At 31.2% G+C, this 21,559-nt stretch overlaps 2 protein-coding genes and 1 long non-coding RNA gene across 3 annotated transcripts; all 3 read left to right on the top strand.

Annotated features, from left to right (window-relative positions):
• The first annotated feature begins 420 nt into the window (after window positions 1–420).
• On the top strand, window positions 421–3,214 carry LOC144546512 (anthranilate O-methyltransferase 3-like). Its single transcript, XM_078295060.1, has 4 exons — window positions 421–572; window positions 1,065–1,469; window positions 1,937–2,212; window positions 2,696–3,214. The coding sequence occupies exons 1-4, from the start codon at window positions 498–500 to the stop codon at window positions 3,056–3,058; spliced, it is 1,119 nt and encodes a 372-aa protein (XP_078151186.1). The 5' UTR covers window positions 421–497; the 3' UTR covers window positions 3,059–3,214.
• Window positions 3,215–9,440: 6,226 nt separating this feature from the next.
• Window positions 9,441–10,405, top strand: LOC144546541 (uncharacterized). The gene is made up of 2 exons (XR_013508825.1): window positions 9,441–9,684; window positions 10,177–10,405. It is a non-coding gene; the product is annotated as an uncharacterized LOC144546541 (long non-coding RNA).
• A 4,193-nt stretch (window positions 10,406–14,598) lies between these two features.
• Window positions 14,599–17,429, top strand: LOC144546543 (anthranilate O-methyltransferase 3-like). Its single transcript, XM_078295088.1, has 4 exons — window positions 14,599–14,752; window positions 15,242–15,646; window positions 16,102–16,377; window positions 16,860–17,429. The coding sequence occupies exons 1-4, from the start codon at window positions 14,678–14,680 to the stop codon at window positions 17,220–17,222; spliced, it is 1,119 nt and encodes a 372-aa protein (XP_078151214.1). The 5' UTR covers window positions 14,599–14,677; the 3' UTR covers window positions 17,223–17,429.
• The last annotated feature ends 4,130 nt before the right edge of the window (window positions 17,430–21,559 follow it).

Below are 21,559 nucleotides of genomic sequence, written 5' to 3'. Positions count from 1 at the left end.
AAATTAAAGTTGGTGTTTTAGTTTGTGTTCATATCTCTAGTTTTAAAGTTCAAAACGTCGATTCGAATCGTTCAAGTTGATATCCATATTAAATTGTGCTTGGAGATCAAATTTTATATTTTTTGGCAATTGTTTACTATTTTTTTAGAATTTTTCAAAATCACTGTTTTTGTTTTTCTATTATCTTGCGTGTATTTTTGAATAAATATGCGCAGTTTTGTCCGGATACAACGGCGCATGTTAAATGTGAGAGCATTTGTGTATGTCATTGCATCCATTAATTTAATCTAATGTCACCTTCAACTAGTGATTTGGCGGTAACCTCACCATATTCGTTTTCTAGAATCTTCGCACACCGAGACCATCTTACATATATACGTATTATTTTATGACTACATATGTTGAAATATGCATATAAATACTACCTTTGCACAGATGTACATGCATTGCAACTAAAGAAGCAGAACAACAAGAAAAACAAGAGGAGTCTCGGAGCAATGGATGTTCAAAAAGTTCTTTACATGGTTGGCGGCAGCGGTGAAACAAGTTATGCTGCCAATAGCAAGATACAGGTAGAAGTTACATTTGTTAGTATTTAATAAAAACTTAATATATTTTATTAGTGCAAGACAGAACAGTTTATGCTAGAAATTTAACTTCTATAATCGATATTTTCTAACGCACTTACTTTTTTACTATTATACAAATTGCAAATGACAACATTTCAACTTAGAGGTTACATGGAATCCTTTAGGTACCCTAGAACATAAATGCCAATAAACATGACATAAATATTAAGTTCATAAATTGCACAATCCAGCATAACTCTAGAAAAACTAAAAATTTAATTTATCTAGAAAACCCTAATACATTCACCCTAACCATTTAACTAATTGACCAATTAATACATTCACCCTAACCATATACTATGTGAAGATAAAAAAGAAGAAACATTTTTGTGGCCTTAAATGTGCCCATTTTCTAATTAACAGCATTAACATTCTTTCATTTTGTTATTGTTTATGGATATATCATGTAACATGTGCATGTTATTAAATTATCAGGAGAAGGCTATACTAACCATCACGCCTATGCTCGAGGAAGCCATTGGAGAAATATACAGAAATCTTCTTCCTGAGAAGATGGTGGTGGCTGATCTAGGCAGCTCTTCTGGCCCGAACACACTTGTTGTTTTGTCCAAAGTGATAAAAATCATCGGCAATCAATGTCTGAGGTCGGGACAGCAGCCGCCAGAGATGCTATTCTTCTTAAATGACCTTCCCAATAATGATTTCAACAACATCTTTCAGTCGCTCGACCATGGTGAGGAGAGTGTAAGGGCAGAGAAAGGTTCCATTAGTGTTCCCCATTTTGTTGCGGGCTTGCCCGGATCTTTCTACGGGCGGCTTTTTCCTCGCCAGAGTGTTCAGTTCTTCCATTCCTCATATTCACTCATGTGGATTTCTCAGGTAAGTGGATATACTTTTTCGAACAGAACTTTTAGTTAACAGTTTAAAAGCTCAATACTAGGAAAAAGATAATTAGATGTGTACAATATTTTAGATAATTTTTGTGCAGTACATCTAATTTATGGTGCATCTAAATCTTATGGTACATAACTGAATGAATATTGACAATTAAATTTGAATATTTACATTGAAACTTATAGAATATTAACCTTGAAAATCTAAATCTTATAGATTATTTACATTGAAACTGTACTAAATTTCAATATTGACAATTAAATTATTATATGATTGAGTGATATATTTGACTCAAGTCTTATTATAATATCACTGAATGATTTCTGAAGGTCATATTATTTGACTCAAGTCTTTTCACCATCATGAATACTACGTACTAAGCTCTATGGTATTCAAACGATTTACTTTATCTTGTCTAGTTTAACAACTTTTTATGTATATAAAATATATAGGTGCCTAAAGAAATAGGGGACAAAAGAAATGGAATGCCTCTAAACAAAGGAAACATATACATTGGAAAAACAAGCCCACCTCTTGTGGTGAAACTATACCAGGAACAGTTCCATAGGGACTTCTCGCATTTTCTCAAGCTCCGCTTTGACGAGCTAGTACCTTGTGGTCAGATGGTGTTATCATTTCTGGGAAGGAATAAAGAGAACATATTAGATGGAGAGCTGAGCACAATCTGGGGATCAGTTGCTGAGTCACTGGATTCAATGGTCCGAGAGGTATTAGCAGAAATCCTATGGTGTGCAATAAATTTTCTTAAGAAGTCATGAATGACAATAAGTTGCACATCTCGAATTCTCAATTAATTTTCAATATTAACCACTCAAACAAATCTTTCAACAATTAATTGTTCTAGCTTGTTATAGATGAATTAGATTTGTTTCACAACTGAACTTGTTCTAGAATCTTGAAATTGAAATATTAATGAGAATAAAATTATAGAATCTTATGGAACCCAAACTTATTATATAGTGGAACACAATGTAAGAGTTATACCTATATATGGTTGCATCAAAAAATAATTGTTTCAATCTCAAGGAGCCTTACATTATTTACTTCCTATACCTCTTATGGCCAGAGCAAAGATCAAGGGGCTATATAGCGAGAGATACATACAACTCACTTATTATTTCTGTCATATATATATAAAATTAAAGATGTCTCACTTTTGTATTTCATTGTGCATTTCTTTACATTTGAAGGGACTCGTGGAAGAAGAAAAGTTGGACACTTTCAATCTACCTTTTTATGCGCCTTCTGCCGCAGAAGTGGAGGCAATCGTAAATTTACAAGGACTCTTTGATATCATCCACTTTCATACATTTGAATCAAACCTTGATCCATTTCACGATTTGGACGACAATGTGGTGTTCGACAATGTCCAAAGCGGTGCAAATTGCGCCAAGGTCATACGGTCTGTTTTAGAGCCGATGATTGCAAGCCATTTCGGTAGCGCTATAGTCGATGACTTGTTCTCAAGATTTGCCACTCATGTTGCAAATCACCTCCTCAAGGAGAAGCTAAAACTTCCTGTTTTAGCTCTCTTATTGAAGAAAAAAGAATAGACATAAATCTCATATATATAATTTCTTTCTGAAAAGAAATTATATAGTATAAAATAATTATAGTCATTTGTGTTATGCATAATTTAAATTTAGTCCGAAATATGCTATAATAATGGATATGAATCTGTATTTCAATCATAAAATTTGTATTGAATATGTGCTTTCTCATGTAAGTTATGTCAAATTTTAATGAATTTACATTTTGAATTCTACTAGAATCCGATTCGAATTAGATCATTAACATTTCTTTAAAGAAAAAATATTGGAGACTTTTTCCACTTAAAAAATTATGTGTACTCTACCAACAGCAAATTCTGAATGATGTAAGAGAATCATTAGTGCTTTTGTGTGGAGGTCGTCTCATTATAATTTAATAGTGCAAACAAGACTTGCTAGTAGGGGTGTCAATGGGTATGATACGGGTCGAATTAGAGACGGATCGAATAAGATCCAATGAGAATCAATTAGTCCTCATTTAATTTTAAATTTTTTATGTTAATTTTTTTATATAATTAAGCATAAAATGTCATGGTATGGTAAAATTGACTCTCATCCTCCGCATAAGTTTTTTATATAATTTATACTCATAGTTCGAAAATTTGTATATGATTGACTCCATATGTGTTTGACCCTCATCATTCGAAAGTACACTGCTCCTGGGTCAGATGGAAGTATTTTCATACTCATACTCGTTATGATATGAAAAATATTTATCCTTATCTATATATGATAAGTTGACGAGAAAAAAAATCTTACACCTATCCGTCTTTTCGAATACAGTACAGTCTGGTTAAACGGATAAAAAGATGTCATTAATATCTAATTTGTATAGATAAGGATAAATATTTTTAAGAGGTTCCTTTTCGTGTGGAGAAGGTGCTTGACTAGATTTGTTTGTAGTCATTTTTGAGCCGTTGATTTCTATCTGATAACTTGAGAGTATAAAACATGTGCTACTTGATTATATTACCAGTTCATATATAGTAAACAGTACACAGTGTGGAATATTTTTATTTACCACCTCAATATTTCAAAATTCTATTTTTACTATTGATTTATTGATTTCTGTAAATTAATATGTTACTACTTACAAACTGTAATTCTGCGCATGATCTAGAAAATCACAAGTAATGCGCAGAACCACAGTACTCATGTGGTAACTTCTCAATTTTGTAGAAATCAATAGTAACATTAGAATTTTGAAATATTGAGTTGGTAATGATTTTTTTTGGGTTTTAGCTAATCAATTAAAACCAATAATTGGAAATTTTGAATAAATAGTTATGAATAAAAGATTGATTAAAAGCAATGTTATCAGAAGTTTAAAACTAAGAAACGACCACAAAATCAGGGTGGGGATCTAAGGCAGAGATTCCTTGCCACTTGTCGTATGGGCCCATAATTAGGTAGAACAAAGAGACGAAGATCCTCCTGTCACACAGATCCTGAGTTGCTAGTTTTTGTCTGAATTCCATACCAGTGTTGGAGGGAGGTGGGCCCCACTTGTCATGGGGTGACAATTATTATATCAATATATTTGTTTTGCTTTAATGAAAGTTAATTTATTTTGAAGTATATTTTGAAAAGATGATTTTTTAAGTTACTAAGTCATATATTCTAAAAGTATCAAAGCATTTACTTATGTTACTTACTTAATATAAATTATATTAAAGAAAAGCCCATGCTTGTGCTACTTTAAGTTGCCATGTTTAGAAGGGCCCCACAATCTGTACAAATTTTTGTATGTTTTGATGATTGGTTCATAATTATTTTTATACAAGTGATCCTAGGAAGACTTGGTACTACTTCGTTAGCTACCAATTGTCTTCTACTTCTCTCAGTGATTATTCTTATTCACTCTGATTTTCTGTGGCATATTAAATCTTAAATTGTGTTTTCATTTTCTAATTTAAATCATGTAAAAAGGTATAGCACTTTTTTATATTAAGAATTTGGAGGGTAAATATTTTAACAAAGCAGATTTTGATTTCATATAACACAGACTATAAAATTAAAACAACACTACATATGATTCGTTAAAATTAAAACAACAGTACTAAATTAAGTCAAAATTGCTTTGTTAAAATCTTAACTCAATTTGGTTGTTCAAATTAGTATATTCACTCTTTATTTTCTCATTTACTAAATTAAGCCTCTTGGTGAACTCAAGTCTAAAACCCATCGAATCGGTCTCAGACAATGATTTTGCATGTAAATTTTTTTAATTTTTTTAATTAATTTTGAATAGAGTCAAGTGGTCAAAAAAGTTCAAAAAATGAATGCATTAAAATTAATTTATTAACCTTCTAATTTTAACCGCTTGACTTTATACTAAATTAATTTGAATGTTTAAAATTTTCACATGTAGACGTATCACTCGTAAGGTAGGCGGATTTCAACCATTCGAATTTGTTATTTGAAACCGATTTGATTGATTCTAGACTTGAGTTCACCAAGTTTTTAGAACACCCTAGTTCTACTCTTATAAAATCTAAGCTTAGATTCCGTGACCAAGTTTCTTTTGGTTGTCTAAATTGCATCTTTTGTCAATTTCATTCACATAAAATAAAAGACATAAAATAGACTAGTGATTTTTTTTTTTTTTTTATTTTGAGGTGACTAATGTTGGCCTCTGTTTTTGTTTGTATATTTCATTAGTGGGTCCATGCTTAGTCATGGCTTTTCCTTATTTTAATGGAGACTATCTGTGGTTGTCCAACAAAAATTTGTCTAAATGTCATTTTCTAATTTCTTTTCCTCATTTTTTTGGGGGAATTTCATGTATCCCCCTCAAAAGTTTGAATATTATGTATTTTCCCCTCCAAAATCAGTAATTACATATTTCCCCTTAAAATTCTAAAAACTCACATATTTATCCAATTCATCATTTTTAACATAACTTTTATATTATTTCCCATTTTACCTTTCTTCTTGGTCTCTATTGGTCTCTTAGACGTTACTTATTGACAACAATTAAAGGGAAAATTTGTTATTTGCCACTCCAAAACCTTCAAATTGTAAAAATGACATTTCGAAATTTGAAATTGTAAAAATGTCACTCCAAACTTCATTAATTTGTAATTTTGCCACTCCAAATAATTAATCACTAAAATACCCTCCTTCTCCTCTTCTTCTTCTCCAGCCTCCTCTTCTTTTCCTACCATGGCGAAAGGAACAGCTGTCATGCGTTCAATTTGTTTAATGATAGAAAAGATACGATACACAAAGGAACAGCTAATAACACTGCATTAATACCCAAAGATATAAACTGGCCTTTCAACCTTTGTATATGAAGCATCAGGGCTTTGGTCTTTGTTTACGTTTTCGATTAAAATGAATATGGGTCCGATAAAATTGATCCATTTTCATTTTAATGAATATGCGACCGATAAAGTATCAGGGCTTTTCCTCATTTTAATGAATATGGGTCCGATAATATTTACGTTTTCAATTCCAACAAAAGAATTAAAAGTAGTGTTTTACTTGATATATTAGTTCTATTAGTTGTTTCTCTAACGCATGACAGTGCCTTTCGCCATGGCAGGAGAAGAAGAGGAGACAGGAGAAGAAGAGAAGAAGAAGAAGGGAAGGTATTTTAGTCATTAATTATTTAGAGTGGCAAAATTACAAATTAATGAAGTTTAGAGTGGCATTTTTACAATTTCAAATTTTGGAATGACATTTTTACAATTTGAAGATTTTATAGTGGCAAATAACCAATTTTCCCACAATTAAAAGTCAAAACAATATACCCCGCTGTGAACTGGTGTCTACATCTCCAGGAGAACCGAATTGAGGATTCACCCGAAGATAGAGATTCATAATCGTGACCTTTTGTTATCCTGAAGTGAACTAGAAAAAAAATGAATGATGACTAGGAATATTGCACAGAATTGATCGTAATCTTTGGATGTTTTATTATTATAATTTTTTTGCAACAACCAAGCCGGTAAGCAACATTCATTGGTCAAACTCAGATTTCCTATTACAGCATATATTATCAGAATTGATCCTACTCATATTTTCCTATTACACAGCACCAATTTATCAGTATTTGACCAAACTCAGTTTTCCTATTACAACATCTAGTACCAGTATATGTTCTGAAAGTAGGAAAAGTGAAACCGGTATAATCAATCCCTTCTCCTCTACCTATGTTAGCAAGATGATCAACCAACTTAAATCAGAGGATGATAACAAACGATATCAGAGAGATAGTTCTGCAGTGGGTGAATTTAAGTATCCTCTCCAATTAAATCAGACGGGGAAATTAATATGTACATCAGAAGCAAGCTAAAATCACTCTCGCTACTAAGAAAGACTAAAAACAGTAAATGATATTATACCTAGTTGTTTGATAAGATCTATAAAGAGATCTAGTGTGGTTATATTTTTTAGAAATAACTCGTACGATCTAGAATCATTATCACAACAAGAAATCCAGAAAAAGCATTAAGTCAGAGTGATTTTTGGTTTGTATATCAGGTTCCTAATTGGTAGAGCCAAAGGTCTCAGCTCCCTTAGCATCTTAAAGAGCGAAGGGTTCGTGATTCATTTTTGGGAGAAAAGAAATAGAGAAAGCATCTCAGACGGAGCAAGCACTCAAAGCATACTAAGCATCTCAGCTCCCTTACCTACTGGAGCAAGCACTCAGATGAAATGAAAGAGAGAAAGAAAAGAAAGAAAGGAAGAGAAGAGGGTATTATGGTACATAAGTGAATTTTAGAATTTTAAATATCATTATTTTAATGTTATTGGGTATATTTGTTTGGGTATATTTGTTATAGTATAGTAATATTTTGGATAAATATGTGAGTTTTAACAATTATAAAGGGGAAATATGTAATTACTGATTTTGGAAGGGGAAATACGTAATATTCAAACTTTTGAGGGGATACATAAAATTCTCCCTTTTTTTTGTTCTTTTTTAGTATTTTGTGGTCCCATTTCCATGTTCCATGTATTACACACAATCATTGTAAATTAATTCTTATCGATGTTGAACCGGAATGGAACGATATTTTTGAAGTCCCATGCATCAGTTTTCCAGTACGGAACCTCTTTCAAAAAAATTGTCTATTGGAAATAATGAAATGTCATTTTCTAATTTGTATAGTCATATTGGTTTTTCCTTATTCTATTTTTTTTTATTATGTTTGTGGTCCTCTCTCCTTGTTCATTTATTTTATGTTTGACGGGACCAAACTGTAAGGTGCCTATTCGGAATGGCGTAGAGGCAGTATTATTTGTGCTTTGATATTTGTGCATAACATATTTGAGATATCTCATAGGATGCGAATTCTCGTGTGAGTTCGTCACTAAATATATGTTGTGTTCAGAGGCGGAGGGACTAAGAGGAAATAGGGATCAATTGACCTTCATGTTTTTAAAAAAAAATTGTATTTAGATATGATTTTCTATATAATTTAGACTAAAATAGCTTGATATTATAGAATTGATCTCCATTCTTCATAGAAAAATTATATATGATTGACTCCCATATATTTTTGATCCTCATAATTCGAAAGTCTGGCTCCGCACCTGGTTGTGTCTGTGAGAAGTATTGATTTTAATTGATTATCACACTTTTAGTTTGTGTATATTCATATTGTTGGTATTTAATAAATTAAATTTGTCATAATAAACTACAATATATGCAAGAAACACAAATTTTGAGAAATTAAAGGATGCTATATAATTCTGTACTAGATTTTCTTTTTGGGTGTAAATTAAAAATGTATAAAAAATAAAACTTGCGACTGGAAAGGTCCAGTCGGTTTTCACCTGTTTTGTTTGTATCTGTCTGGAAAACAGTCACGTGATAATTTTTGTTTGTATGTATAATTGAAGCAGTACATTTGTCTGTGAGGTGTTATAATTAGACGTTTCAATGGAGCGAAAAAATAATTGAAGCAGAGAGATATTGATTTTATAAATTTGGTACAAAATCACTGTACATTTGTCTGTGAGGCGGTTATTTAAGATATTGATTGTACAAAATCACTGTACATTTGTCTAATTATCACAGACAAATGTACAGCTCAGATCTCAATATCTTAAATAACAGCCTCACCAACATGGACAGCATGTATAATTGTCTCAAAATAATTTATATTGTTTTTTTTTTTTTTGGTTAATTTTCAGTAGTAAGTACGTTGCCGATTAATTGTCCAATTCATCTGGTAAAAAACTAAAGAGTGCTGGTACAACTGAGTTTGATCTCAAACCAACTAACTTCTTCAGCAAAAAGCTAACATATACAGATTAGTTATTATAAAAGAATATTCCGCTGTACAAAGTAGTTACTACTGTAGTGTTATAATATAGTGTTATTAATAGTGGCTTTGCAGGATTGTCTTATCACAAATCCTAAGTGTATTCTTTTCTCAGGCTTCTCTTGCTTTCTCCCCTTCTCTCTTTGCTTTCTTCACCTCTTCTCTGTTTTGAGCATGTCGCGAGAAGAGAGAGAGAGAGAACAAGAAATAAAAAAAAAATGAAAAAATAAGGAAGCCGCGAGGAAAATATGATTTTAATTATCTCAAGTCAACACTCAACCGGAGATAAATATGTGAGTTTGACGTGTTTGGAGCCGGAGATGGGGAACTCAGAGAGAGAGGAAGTCAAGGGTATAATATATTGGAATCTAAATATTACTATTTAATATTTTTGTAGATATTTGATATATTATAGTGTTATACCGGATATATTACTATATGAGTTTTTATAATTTTGATAGTTAAATGAAGAAGTATCCTCATCTCATGGTTGTTGGAACTGGTTTTATTATCTATTCCATTTTTTGTAAGATTGACTTTAGTAATTTCCAGTGGGGTTTTCCTAACAATTAAAGCTGTATTTAGAATACCTAGTTTCTAGCTGACATCTTAGTGACCCTTAGAATCAATGAGTTGATTTGTAAATGCATAATATATATATATTAGTCAGTCTAACATTTTTTTTGTTTATAATTCGTAAAATTCAAAATTTGTATCAAGTGTTTATATACTTGTACTTTTTGGTATAGGATTGAAACAACAATGCTTGAAAAATCCAAATATCCAACAATCAACAATACTATGTTCTCCAAAACAAACTAACTCACTTTTTCATTTTTGCAGTGAGAACAGCATGGCAAGATAAAAGGAAGAATGACTGCATTGTTCTCGTAAAAACATTTTTGCAATTTAGTCAATTGTAAATATTATTTTGCTAGTTGTCTTTAATTAGGGCATATCTTGAGTATATATAGAAGTTTTATTTAGCACTTTTATGTTTTGGTATTTTGGAACAATGTATTTTTATGATACTATGTCAATATATTAATGTTAATTAAATGTTTATTCTCTATATTTCAATGTGTTTGTTGATTTGGCTAAATAAGAATTAGGGAATGTAAATGGGTCAGTATTGAGTTGCTATAGAAAGGATTGTAGAATAAGGGCATGCTTATATGATGTCATTTAGGCTTGTCATTACCATGGTTAATCAATAGAATAATAAAAATTATCTTCCCATGCAAATATTAGCCCTTGGAAATACTCAAGTGGGTCCCATGTACATTGCTCTTGGAAATAAACAGGTGGGACCCACATTCACTTTTCTTGGAAATAATCTGGTAGGTCCCTCGTTTGATCCCCTTGGAAAAAACTAAGGTGGGCCCCACTAATGCTCCCGTTGGAAATAATCCAGACAGAGGTCAAGTTTGAAAGTATTTCCAACGGCACTTTTTTCAAGAGCAGTCCCTTGGAAAAAGTCAGAAAAGAGTATTTCCAACGGTCCCCTTGGAAATACTGACTATTTCTAGGGAGGGTATTATCAACGGTAATTTTTTCAAGGGTAGCACTTGGAAATGGCGATTTTTGGACTTTTTTCAAGAGTAAGTCCTTAGAAATAGCCATTTTTGGAAGTAGTTATTTTTGGAAGCATGGAAAAAGCAAAAATTCTAATAGTGTGGTATAGGTGACATGTTATATATTATATACGAAAACATATAAAACCCTGTCCACGTATACTTTTTTTTTAATTTTTAGTGCAATACATGTCAACCATTCGTTTTAACACTTTCAAAAAATTACCATAAGAAAAATAGATTTGAGTTGCATTTGAATGTCGAAAAATTTCACTTTCTTTTATTTTGATTTTAATATATATGAACTGGATTAAGTTCGTTGTCTGAGCCCAATCATTTAATATTTTTTTAAACATAATATTTGTTTAAAATAAAAAAATAAAAATTGTAGACATGTTTTTACAATTTATAGATAGATTTCATATCAAATTTGATAATGAAAAAAATATGTTTGATTATCGCTTTAGTGGGCAGATGACCCAGCCCAACAGGCCTTTATTAGGTCACCAGATTTTGTGGAACATGATCCATATGAAGTTTTATTGTAACCTGATTGTTCCCTATTTGTTTTCTTAGGAAATCTATTTTGTAAAATACAAGGCATTGTTATAGGCCTTATATTCATTGAAGATCAGACACCTTAAAATCTCTAAATTTTTAAACATATTTATTAAAATTTGTTTATGACATAATTATTCTTGACTATTCGATCAATTAATTATATTAAATGACCAATACATTTTTAAAATATTTGGACCCAACAAAATTGAGAAATTACCCAACAAAATTAACGAACAAAAGAATGCCACACCAAATACCACACTAAAATAGACTAATCCAACCAAAAAAACAAGAACAAATGCAGCTCTCTCAGTTGGCAAAGAATATCAAGCGTCATTTCGGACCGTATATACATTATCATTTTGATTTCGGAAATAGAAGTAAAGAACAAAATAGCTTTAATTTATCAAAGACTTGTAGTAGTACTGTAGTAGTCAAGGGTACAAATTATTGGAGAGGAGACAGGGACAAGGGGCATGCTATTGGTCACCAATTACTTAGCATGAGCCAAAGAAGATCACAAAAGATCAGAAGAGGATCAGCGAAAAAAACATCGGAATATTTAAGTTTCCAATAAATGTAATATCTTGACAATTAATGTATTATTTAGACAATTCTAGATTAAGGAATGAAATAACTAGAAAGGCTATATGAGAGGCTACTGCCCATCTCTATGGAGTATCCTAAAATAAAATTTTTGTAATCTTTCTCTTGAATGAAATAAAACATAAGAGAGAAGGGAGTTTCTTGGGAGTGTTGTGTTTATATTTTTCTAATAATTTGACAGTTCGTAGATTCTTATATAAATTTTGTAACATTTTTAATGAATTACATTTTGAATTATATTAGAATTCGATTTGATTTAAAGACCATTAACAAAAAATTGATGCTTTTATTGGATCTGTGAGAAGGACAACATCTGTGAAATTATCGAAGGTACAATTTCATGAATATCACTAATCCAAGAATTTATCAAATCAGTTTCAAATAATGAATTTAAACCATTCACGGTGATTCTAATTTTTGGATAGTTGTTATTTTGTTTTACCAAATTCACCACAATTATTTTTTTCACTTAAAAGAATCCTGTGTACTCTACTGAAAGCAAATTCTAGATTATGTAAGAGAATCATTAATGCTTTTGTTTATATCTGGCAATAGTAACTATGTATAATAATTAAGGTTATTATATACACAGTTTATACAAGAAATTTTGTACACAATTTGTTTTTAAGATTCGTGTATGATTTTTATTTTTTATTATATCTATAATTAGCTAGCATTCAAAATTGTTAGCCATTTAACATACAATTTCGGATTAAATATAACAGCCCTCCAATCAAATATTCTGATTATATGCATATTTTTTAGGTTATTTTATGTGTAGAAGTCTAAATTTATTTAGACACGTACTCTACGCATGCAAATTATATCATCCTTGTGAAATGTCCTAATTTCTTTAATGTTATTTAAGGAATTTTTGAATTCATTGATTTGTCATGTCTACATTTATTTCTATTTATTGAAATCATTTAAGGAATGCTATTTGTCATTTAATATGTCATTTTTTTTAGATTTATTTATGAAAAAATGTCAAAAAGATTACAAAAATATATATATTATGATAAGGTTTTTATTGAGGCAATACATGATCATGAAGTATCATGTTAATATCGATTTTGAAGTATCATATTAACAGCGTATAATGAAAGATGAACATTCAAGGAAAATTGTTATAAAATAGGATTTATGTGGATGTTCATTTTGTAACTCCTAATATTAATCCTCAATTCATTGCTCACTACCCCACTACTATGAGTATTCATTTTCTCATTTATTATTGTAACGTATCTTCCTAGTTTATAAATAAATACTTTGTAAATAAAGAAGATATACATATAGAATACACAAAAGAAGATAATAAAATTTTGTTATTGCTATCTCTATCTCTCTCTTATTATTTACTTATTTCTGTTGTAACTTTATTTTAATTTTACAACATTGGTCGTTTAAATTTTTTATTGGTGATAGGTAGACATTTTTTTTTTAGGAGGCTGATAATTAACCCCGCACCTCCCACCCCGCAATTAACCCCGCACAAAACGTCAAAAAACTCCAGCTGTCATTTTTTTTTCATAAGGTATTAATACTTACGTACAGAAGTATTTATCTCTAAGAACGAAAGTATTTAGGGGACCATGCAAGTTTTTTTCATGGAGAGTGGGGGGAATCTCAAATCACATGGGGGGACCATGCACGTTTTTAGAGGTGGGTTTTTTTTTATCTCATTTCAATCTCGTCCACATTTCTCACAATCTATGAGAAATTTTGCGAATCTAAAACCATGAATGTTTTCTACGTAATTTTCTCTTTCAAATGAGATCCATGATGACATACTTTCGAGCAAGTCGTGACAGAAGTATTTATCTCTCATAGTGCAAGTATTTATATCTATACTTGAAAGTATTTTTTTGCATATAATACTTATAATACTTGATATTAATACTTTCATATGTCAGTATAAATACTTAAAATACATGATATTAATACTTTCATATGTCAGTATAAATACTTATAATACTTGATATTAATACTTTCATATATCAGTATAAATGCTTATAATAATTGATAGTAATACTTTCATATGTCTATATAGGTATAAATACTTGCACGATGAGGGATAAATACTTCTGTAACGACTTGTCCGAAAGTATGTCATCATGGATCTTATTTAAAAGAGAAAATTACGTAGAAAACGTTCGTGATTTTAGATTTGCAAAATTTCTCATATATTGTGAGAAATGTGAACGGGATTGAAATGAGATAAAACTAATTTGGAGAGAGATAGAGTGGGGGGATGGTGGGAGAATGGAATGGGGGGAATAATATAATTGTTCTTTTTTTTATTATCTTGCGTGTATTTTTTAATAAATAAACGCAGTTTTGTCCGGATACAATGCGCGGCGAATGTTAAAGGTGAGAGCATTTGTGTATGTCATTGCATCCATTTAATATCTTATGTCACTTTCAATTAGTGATTTGGCGGTAATTCGTTTTCTAGAATCTTCTCACACCGACCATCTTACATACGTATTATTGTATGACCTCATATGTTGAAATATGCATATAAATACTACCTTTGCACAGATGTACATGCATTGCAACTAAAGAAGCAGAACAACAAGAAAAACAAGACGAGTCTCGGACCAATGGATGTTCAAAAAGTTCTTTACATGGTTGGCGGCAGCGGTGAAACAAGTTATGCTGCCAATAGCAAGATACAGGTAGAAGTTACATTTGTTAGTATTTAATAAAAACTTAATATATTTTATTAGTGCAAGGCAGAACAGTTTATGCTAGAAATTTAACTTCTATAATCGATATTTTTCTTACACACTTACTTTTTTACTATTATACAAATTGCAAATGACAACATCTCAACTTAGAGGTTACATGGAACCCTTTAGGTACCCTAGAACATAAATGCCAATAAACATGACATAAGTATTAAGTTCATAAATTGCACAATCCAACATAACTCTAGAAAAACAAATAATTTAATTTATCAAGAAAACCCTAATACATTCACCCTAACCATTTAACTAATTGACCAATTAATACATTCACCCTAGCCATATACTATGTGAAGATAAAAAAGAAGAAACATTTTTGTGGCCTTAAATGTGCCCATTTTCTAATTAACAGCATTAACATTCTTTCATTTTGTTATTGTTTATGGATATATCATGTAACATGTGTTATTAAATTATCAGGAGAAGGCTATACTAACCATCACGCCTATGCTCGAGGAAGCCATTGGAGAAATATACAGAAATCTTCTTCCTGAGAAGATGGTGGTGGCTGATCTAGGCAGCTCTTCTGGGCCGAACACACTTGTTGTTTTGTCCAAAGTGATAAAAATCATCAGCAATCAATGTCTGAGGTCGGGACAGCAGCCGCCAGAGATGCTATTCTTCTTAAATGACCTTCCCAATAATGATTTCAACAACATCTTTCAGTCGCTCAACAATGGTGAGGAGAGTGTAAGGGCAGAGAAAGGTTCCATTAGTGTTCCCCATTTTGTTGCAGGCTTGCCCGGATCTTTCTACGGACGGCTTTTTCCTCGCCAGAGTGTTCAGTTCTTCCATTCCTCATATTCGCTCATGTGGATTTCTCAGGTATATATGTACATGTACTTTTCTGGACAGAACTTTTAGTTAAAAGTTTAAAAGCTCAATACTAGGAACAAGATAATGAGATGTGTATAATATTTTAGATAATTTTTGTGCAGTGCATCTAAATCTTATGGTACATAACTGAATGAATATTGACAATTAAATTTGAATATTTACATTGAAACTTATAGAATATTAACCTTGAAAATCTAAATCTTATAGATTATTTACATTGAAACTGTACTAAATTTCAATATTGACAATTAAATTATTATATGATTGAGTGATATATTTGACTCAAGTCTTATTATAATATCACTGAATGATTTCTGAAGGTCATATTATTTGACTCAAGTCTTTTCACCATCATGCATACTACGTACTAAGCTCTATGGTATTCAAACGATTTACTTTATCTTGTCTAGTTTAACAACTTTTTATGTATATAAAATATATAGGTGCCTAAAGAAATAGGGGACAAAAGAAATGGAATGCCTCTAAACAAAGGAAACATATACATTGGAAAAACAAGCCCACCTCTTGTGGTGAAACTATACCAGGAACAGTTCCATAGGGACTTCTCGCATTTTCTCAAGCTCCGCTTTGACGAGCTAGTACCTTGTGGTCAGATGGTGTTATCATTTCTGGGAAGGAATAAAGAGAACATATTAGATGGAGAGCTGAGCACAATCTGGGGATCAGTTGCTGAGTCACTGGATTCAATGGTCCGAGAGGTATTAGCAGAAATCCTATAGTGTGCAATAAATTTTCTTAAGTTATGAATGACAATTAAGTTGCACATCTCGAATTCTCAATTAATTTTCAATATTAACCACTCAAAGAAATCCTTCAACAATTAATTGTTCTAGCTTGTTATAGATGGATTAGATTTGTTTCACAACTGAACTTGTTCTAGAATCTTGAAATTTCAAATATTAATGAGAATAAAATTATAGAATCTTATGGCACCCAAAGTTATTATAGTGGAACACAATGTCAGAGTTCTACCTATGGTTGCATCAAAAAATAATTGTTTCAATCTCAAGGAGCCCTACATTAATTACTTCCTATATATATACCTCTTATGGCCAGCGCAAAGATCAAGGGGCTATATAGCGAGAGATACATACAACTCACTAATTATTTCTGTCATATATATGTAAAATTAAAGATGTCTCACTTTTGTATTTCATTGTGCATTTTTTTACATTTGAAGGGACTCGTGGAAGAAGAAAAGTTGGACACTTTCAATCTACCTTTTTATGCGCCTTCTGCCGCAGAAGTGGAGACAATCGTAAATTTACAAGGGCTCTTTGATATTATCCACTTCCATACATTTGAATCAAACCTTGATCCATTTCACGATTTGGACGACAATGTGGTGTTCGACAATGTCCAAAGCGGTGCAAATTGCGCGAAGGTCATACGGTCTGTTTTAGAGCCGATGATTGCAAGCCATTTCAGTAGCGCTATAGTTGATGACTTGTTCTCAAGATTTGCCACTCATGTTGCAAATCACCTCCTCAAGGAGAAGCTAAAACTTCCTGTTTTAGCTCTCTTACTGAAGAAAAAGGAATAGACATGAATCCCATATATATAATTTCTTTCTGAAAAGAAATTATATAGTATAAAATAATTATACTCACTTGTTTTATGCATAATTTAAATTTAGTCCGAAATATGCTATAATAATGGATATGAATATGTATTTCAATCATAAAATTTGTATTGAATAAGTGGTTTCTCATGTAAGTTATGTCAAATTTTAATGAATTTACATTTTGAATTCTACTAGAATCCGATTCGAATTAGATCATTAACATTTCTTTAAAGAAAAAATATTGGAGACTTTTTCCACTTAAAAAATTATGTGTACTCTACCAACAGCAAATTCTGAATGATGTAAGAGAATCATTAGTGCTTTTGTGTGGAGGTCGTCTCATTATAATTTAATAGTGCAAACAAGACTTGCTAGTAGGGGTGTCAATGGGTATGATACGGGTCGAATTAGAGACGGATCGAATAAGATCCAATGAGAATCAATTAGTCCTCATTTAATTTTAAATTTTTTATGTTAATTTTTTTATATAATTAAGCATAAAATGTCATGGTATGGTAAAATTGACTCTCATCCTCCGCATAAGTTTTTTATATAATTTATACTCATAGTTCGAAAATTTGTATATGATTGACTCCATATGTGTTTGACCCTCATCATTCGAAAGTACACTGCTCCTGGGTCAGATGGAAGTATTTTCATACTCATACTCGTTATGATATGAAAAATATTTATCCTTATCTATATATGATAAGTTGACGAGAAAAAAAATCTTACACCTATCCGTCTTTTCGAATACAGTACAGTCTGGTTAAACGGATAAAAAGATGTCATTAATATCTAATTTGTATAGATAAGGATAAATATTTTTAAGAGGTTCCTTTTCGTGTGGAGAAGGTGCTTGACTAGATTTGTTTGTAGTCATTTTTGAGCCGTTGATTTCTATCTGATAACTTGAGAGTATAAAACATGTGCTACTTGATTATATTACCAGTTCATATATAGTAAACAGTACACAGTGTGGAATATTTTTATTTACCACCTCAATATTTCAAAATTCTATTTTTACTATTGATTTATTGATTTCTGTAAATTAATATGTTACTACTTACAAACTGTAATTCTGCGCATGATCTAGAAAATCACAAGTAATGCGCAGAACCACAGTACTCATGTGGTAACTTCTCAATTTTGTAGAAATCAATAGTAACATTAGAATTTTGAAATATTGAGTTGGTAATGATTTTTTTTGGGTTTTAGCTAATCAATTAAAACCAATAATTGGAAATTTTGAATAAATAGTTATGAATAAAAGATTGATTAAAAGCAATGTTATCAGAAGTTTAAAACTAAGAAACGACCACAAAATCAGGGTGGGGATCTAAGGCAGAGATTCCTTGCCACTTGTCGTATGGGCCCATAATTAGGTAGAACAAAGAGACGAAGATCCTCCTGTCACACAGATCCTGAGTTGCTAGTTTTTGTCTGAATTCCATACCAGTGTTGGAGGGAGGTGGGCCCCACTTGTCATGGGGTGACAATTATTATATCAATATATTTGTTTTGCTTTAATGAAAGTTAATTTATTTTGAAGTATATTTTGAAAAGATGATTTTTTAAGTTACTAAGTCATATATTCTAAAAGTATCAAAGCATTTACTTATGTTACTTACTTAATATAAATTATATTAAAGAAAAGCCCATGCTTGTGCTACTTTAAGTTGCCATGTTTAGAAGGGCCCCACAATCTGTACAAATTTTTGTATGTTTTGATGATTGGTTCATAATTATTTTTATACAAGTGATCCTAGGAAGACTTGGTACTACTTCGTTAGCTACCAATTGTCTTCTACTTCTCTCAGTGATTATTCTTATTCACTCTGATTTTCTGTGGCATATTAAATCTTAAATTGTGTTTTCATTTTCTAATTTAAATCATGTAAAAAGGTATAGCACTTTTTTATATTAAGAATTTGGAGGGTAAATATTTTAACAAAGCAGATTTTGATTTCATATAACACAGACTATAAAATTAAAACAACACTACATATGATTCGTTAAAATTAAAACAACAGTACTAAATTAAGTCAAAATTGCTTTGTTAAAATCTTAACTCAATTTGGTTGTTCAAATTAGTATATTCACTCTTTATTTTCTCATTTACTAAATTAAGCCTCTTGGTGAACTCAAGTCTAAAACCCATCGAATCGGTCTCAGACAATGATTTTGCATGTAAATTTTTTTAATTTTTTTAATTAATTTTGAATAGAGTCAAGTGGTCAAAAAAGTTCAAAAAATGAATGCATTAAAATTAATTTATTAACCTTCTAATTTTAACCGCTTGACTTTATACTAAATTAATTTGAATGTTTAAAATTTTCACATGTAGACGTATCACTCGTAAGGTAGGCGGATTTCAACCATTCGAATTTGTTATTTGAAACCGATTTGATTGATTCTAGACTTGAGTTCACCAAGTTTTTAGAACACCCTAGTTCTACTCTTATAAAATCTAAGCTTAGATTCCGTGACCAAGTTTCTTTTGGTTGTCTAAATTGCATCTTTTGTCAATTTCATTCACATAAAATAAAAGACATAAAATAGACTAGTGATTTTTTTTTATTTTTTATTTTGAGGTGACTAATGTTGGCCTCTGTTTTTGTTTGTATATTTCATTAGTGGGTCCATGCTTAGTCATGGCTTTTCCTTATTTTAATGGAGACTATCTGTGGTTGTCCAACAAAAATTTGTCTAAATGTCATTTTCTAATTTCTTTTCCTCATTTTTTTGGGGGAATTTCATGTATCCCCCTCAAAAGTTTGAATATTATGTATTTTCCCCTCCAAAATCAGTAATTACATATTTCCCCTTAAAATTCTAAAAACTCACATATTTATCCAATTCATCATTTTTAACATAACTTTTATATTATTTCCCATTTTACCTTTCTTCTTGGTCTCTATTGGTCTCTTAGACGTTACTTATTGACAACAATTAAAGGGAAAATTTGTTATTTGCCACTCCAAAACCTTCAAATTGTAAAAATGACATTTCGAAATTTGAAATTGTAAAAATGTCACTCCAAACTTCATTAATTTGTAATTTTGCCACTCCAAATAATTAATCACTAAAATACCCTCCTTCTCCTCTTCTTCTTCTCCAGCCTCCTCTTCTTTTCCTACCATGGCGAAAGGAACAGCTGTCATGCGTTCAATTTGTTTAATGATAGAAAAGATACGATACACAAAGGAACAGCTAATAACACTGCATTAATACCCAAAGATATAAACTGGCCTTTCAACCTTTGTATATGAAGCATCAGGGCTTTGGTCTTTGTTTACGTTTTCGATTAAAATGAATATGGGTCCGATAAAATTGATCCATTTTCATTTTAATGAATATGCGACCGATAAAGTATCAGGGCTTTTCCTCATTTTAATGAATATGGGTCCGATAATATTTACGTTTTCAATTCCAACAAAAGAATTAAAAGTAGTGTTTTACTTGATATATTAGTTCTATTAGTTGTTTCTCTAACGCATGACAGTGCCTTTCGCCATGGCAGGAGAAGAAGAGGAGACAGGAGAAGAAGAGAAGAAGAAGAAGGGAAGGTATTTTAGTCATTAATTATTTAGAGTGGCAAAATTACAAATTAATGAAGTTTAGAGTGGCATTTTTACAATTTCAAATTTTGGAATGACATTTTTACAATTTGAAGATTTTATAGTGGCAAATAACCAATTTTCCCACAATTAAAAGTCAAAACAATATACCCCGCTGTGAACTGGTGTCTACATCTCCAGGAGAACCGAATTGAGGATTCACCCGAAGATAGAGATTCATAATCGTGACCTTTTGTTATCCTGAAGTGAACTAGAAAAAAAATGAATGATGACTAGGAATATTGCACAGAATTGATCGTAATCTTTGGATGTTTTATTATTATAATTTTTTTGCAACAACCAAGCCGGTAAGCAACATTCATTGGTCAAACTCAGATTTCCTATTACAGCATATATTATCAGAATTGATCCTACTCATATTTTCCTATTACACAGCACCAATTTATCAGTATTTGACCAAACTCAGTTTTCCTATTACAACATCTAGTACCAGTATATGTTCTGAAAGTAGGAAAAGTGAAACCGGTATAATCAATCCCTTCTCCTCTACCTATGTTAGCAAGATGATCAACCAACTTAAATCAGAGGATGATAACAAACGATATCAGAGAGATAGTTCTGCAGTGGGTGAATTTAAGTATCCTCTCCAATTAAATCAGACGGGGAAATTAATATGTACATCAGAAGCAAGCTAAAATCACTCTCGCTACTAAGAAAGACTAAAAACAGTAAATG

The sequence above is a fragment of the Carex rostrata genome, chromosome 29 (genome assembly GCF_964058835.1).
Source record: "Carex rostrata chromosome 29, lpCarRost1.2, whole genome shotgun sequence".
Classification (NCBI taxonomy): Eukaryota; Viridiplantae; Streptophyta; class Magnoliopsida; order Poales; family Cyperaceae; genus Carex; species Carex rostrata.
Note: the sequence above shows the minus strand (reverse complement) of the source record. Positions and strands in the feature narration are given on the sequence as shown.

What these genes read in the sequence shown, in the direction of transcription:
- LOC144546512 (XM_078295060.1), top strand. Translation starts at nt 498, where the DNA reads ATGGATGTTCAAAAAGTTCTTTACATGGTTGGCGGCAGCGGTGAAACA. An exon ending in CTGCCAATAGCAAGATACAG is followed by an intron (nt 573 to 1,064) that starts GTAGAAGTTACA and finishes TTAAATTATCAG; the next exon opens with GAGAAGGCTATACTAACCAT. An exon ending in TGGATTCAATGGTCCGAGAG is followed by an intron (nt 2,213 to 2,695) that starts GTATTAGCAGAA and finishes TTACATTTGAAG; the next exon opens with GGACTCGTGGAAGAAGAAAA.
- LOC144546543 (XM_078295088.1), top strand. Translation starts at nt 14,678, where the DNA reads ATGGATGTTCAAAAAGTTCTTTACATGGTTGGCGGCAGCGGTGAAACA. An exon ending in CTGCCAATAGCAAGATACAG is followed by an intron (nt 14,753 to 15,241) that starts GTAGAAGTTACA and finishes TTAAATTATCAG; the next exon opens with GAGAAGGCTATACTAACCAT. An exon ending in TGGATTCAATGGTCCGAGAG is followed by an intron (nt 16,378 to 16,859) that starts GTATTAGCAGAA and finishes TTACATTTGAAG; the next exon opens with GGACTCGTGGAAGAAGAAAA.